General features: G+C 60.6%; 1 protein-coding gene across 1 annotated transcript in view; it reads left to right on the forward strand.

The window, feature by feature from the left end:
* Nucleotides 1-2,500, forward strand: part of LOC125031287 (collagen alpha-2(IV) chain-like) — a 17,261-nt gene that overhangs the window by 2,394 nt on the left and 12,367 nt on the right. The window contains exons 2-3 of the mRNA XM_047621962.1: nt 1-98; nt 195-2,500. The exon at nt 1-98 is cut by the window's left edge and continues 684 nt beyond it; the exon at nt 195-2,500 is cut by the window's right edge and continues 1,315 nt beyond it. Of these exons, the coding sequence (XP_047477918.1) occupies nt 1-98; nt 195-2,500 (2,404 nt within the window). The remainder of the gene's footprint in view (nt 99-194) is intronic.

Genomic DNA, 2,500 nt, shown 5'->3' on the forward strand with positions numbered 1-2,500 from the left:
GCGGATACCCAAGCGGCACAGTCCCTCACAGTGGCTACCCGACGGGATCCCAGCCTGCCTCTGGATATCCGACTGGGACACAGCCCGGTGCTGGGTACCCTGGAAACACGCGACCTGTTGCAGGATAACCCCTCCCGGGAATCAACCCGTGCCCGGGGTACCCCAAATGGGGGCACAACCCGGTGTTTGGGGACCCTGGAAACACGCGACCTGTTGCAGGATACCCATCCGGTAATCAACCCGTGCCCGGATACCCAACTGGGACACAGCCCGGTGCTGGGTACCCTGGAAACACGCGACCTGTTGCAGGATACCCATCCGGTAATCAACCCGTGCCCGGATACCCAACTGGGACACAGCCCGGTGTTGGGTACCCTGGAAACACGCGACCTGTTGCAGGATACCCATCCGGTAATCAACCCGTGCCCGGATACCCAACTGGGACACAGCCCGGTGTTGGGTACCCTGGAAACACGCGACCTGTTGCAGGATACCCATCCGGTAATCAACCCGTGCCCGGATACCCAACTGGGACACAGCCCGGTGTTGGGTACCCTGGAAACACGCGACCTGTTGCAGGATACCCATCCGGTAATCAACCCGTGCCCGGATACCCAACTGGGACACAGCCCGGTGTTGGGTACCCTGGAAACACGCGACCTGTTGCAGGATACCCATCCGGTAATCAACCCGTGCCCGGATACCCAACTGGGACACAGCCCGGTGTTGGGTACCCTGGAAACACGCGACCTGTTGCAGGATACCCATCCGGTAATCAACCCGTGCCCGGATACCCAACTGGGACACAGCCCGGTGTTGGGTACCCTGGAAACACGCGACCTGTTGCAGGATACCCATCCGGTAATCAACCCGTGCCCGGATACCCAACTGGGACACAGCCCGGTGTTGGGTACCCTGGAAACACGCGACCTGTTGCAGGATACCCATCCGGTAATCAACCCGTGCCCGGATACCCAACTGGGACACAGCCCGGTGTTGGGTACCCTGGAAACACGCGACCTGTTGCAGGATACCCATCCGGTAATCAACCCGTGCCCGGATACCCAACTGGGACACAGCCCGGTGTTGGGTACCCTGGAAACACGCGACCTGTTGCAGGATACCCATCCGGTAATCAACCCGTGCCCGGATACCCAACTGGGACACAGCCCGGTGTTGGGTACCCTGGAAACACGCGACCTGTTGCAGGATACCCATCCGGTAATCAACCCGTGCCCGGATACCCAACTGGGACACAGCCCGGTGTTGGGTACCCTGGAAACACGCGACCTGTTGCAGGATACCCATCCGGTAATCAACCCGTGCCCGGATACCCAACTGGGACACAGCCCGGTGTTGGGTACCCTGGAAACACGCGACCTGTTGCAGGATACCCATCCGGTAATCAACCCGTGCCCGGATACCCAACTGGGACACAGCCCGGTGCTGGGTACCCTGGAAACACGCGACCTGTTGCAGGATACCCATCCGGTAATCAACCCGTGCCCGGATACCCAACTGGGACACAGCCCGGTGTTGGGTACCCTGGAAACACGCGACCTGTTGCAGGATACCCATCCGGTAATCAACCCGTGCCCGGATACCCAACTGGGACACAGCCCGGTGCTGGGTACCCTGGAAACACGCGACCTGTTGCAGGATACCCATCCGGTAATCAACCCGTGCCCGGATACCCAACTGGGACACAGCCCGGTGTTGGGTACCCTGGAAACACGCGACCTGTTGCAGGATACCCATCCGGTAATCAACCCGTGCCCGGATACCCAACTGGGACACAGCCCGGTGTTGGGTACCCTGGAAACACGCGACCTGTTGCAGGATACCCATCCGGTAATCAACCCGTGCCCGGATACCCAACTGGGACACAGCCCGGTGTTGGGTACCCTGGAAACACGCGACCTGTTGCAGGATACCCATCCGGTAATCAACCCGTGCCCGGATACCCAACTGGGACACAGCCCGGTGTTGGGTACCCTGGAAACACGCGACCTGTTGCAGGATACCCATCCGGTAATCAACCCGTGCCCGGATACCCAACTGGGACACAGCCCGGTGCTGGGTACCCTGGAAACACGCGACCTGTTGCAGGATACCCATCCGGTAATCAACCCGTGCCCGGATACCCAACTGGGACACAGCCCGGTGCTGGGTACCCTGGAAACACGCGACCTGTTGCAGGATACCCATCCGGTAATCAACCCGTGCCCGGATACCCAACTGGGACACAGCCCGGTGTTGGGTACCCTGGAAACACGCGACCTGTTGCAGGATACCCATCCGGTAATCAACCCGTGCCCGGATACCCAACTGGGACACAGCCCGGTGTTGGGTACCCTGGAAACACGCGACCTGTTGCAGGATACCCATCCGGTAATCAACCCGTGCCCGGATACCCAACTGGGACACAGCCCGGTGTTGGGTACCCTGGAAACACGCGACCTGTTGCAGGATACCCATCCGGTAATCAACCCGTGCCCGG

This window comes from Penaeus chinensis, chromosome 2 (assembly GCF_019202785.1).
Source record: "Penaeus chinensis breed Huanghai No. 1 chromosome 2, ASM1920278v2, whole genome shotgun sequence".
In the NCBI taxonomy this organism is placed as follows: Eukaryota; Metazoa; Arthropoda; class Malacostraca; order Decapoda; family Penaeidae; genus Penaeus; species Penaeus chinensis.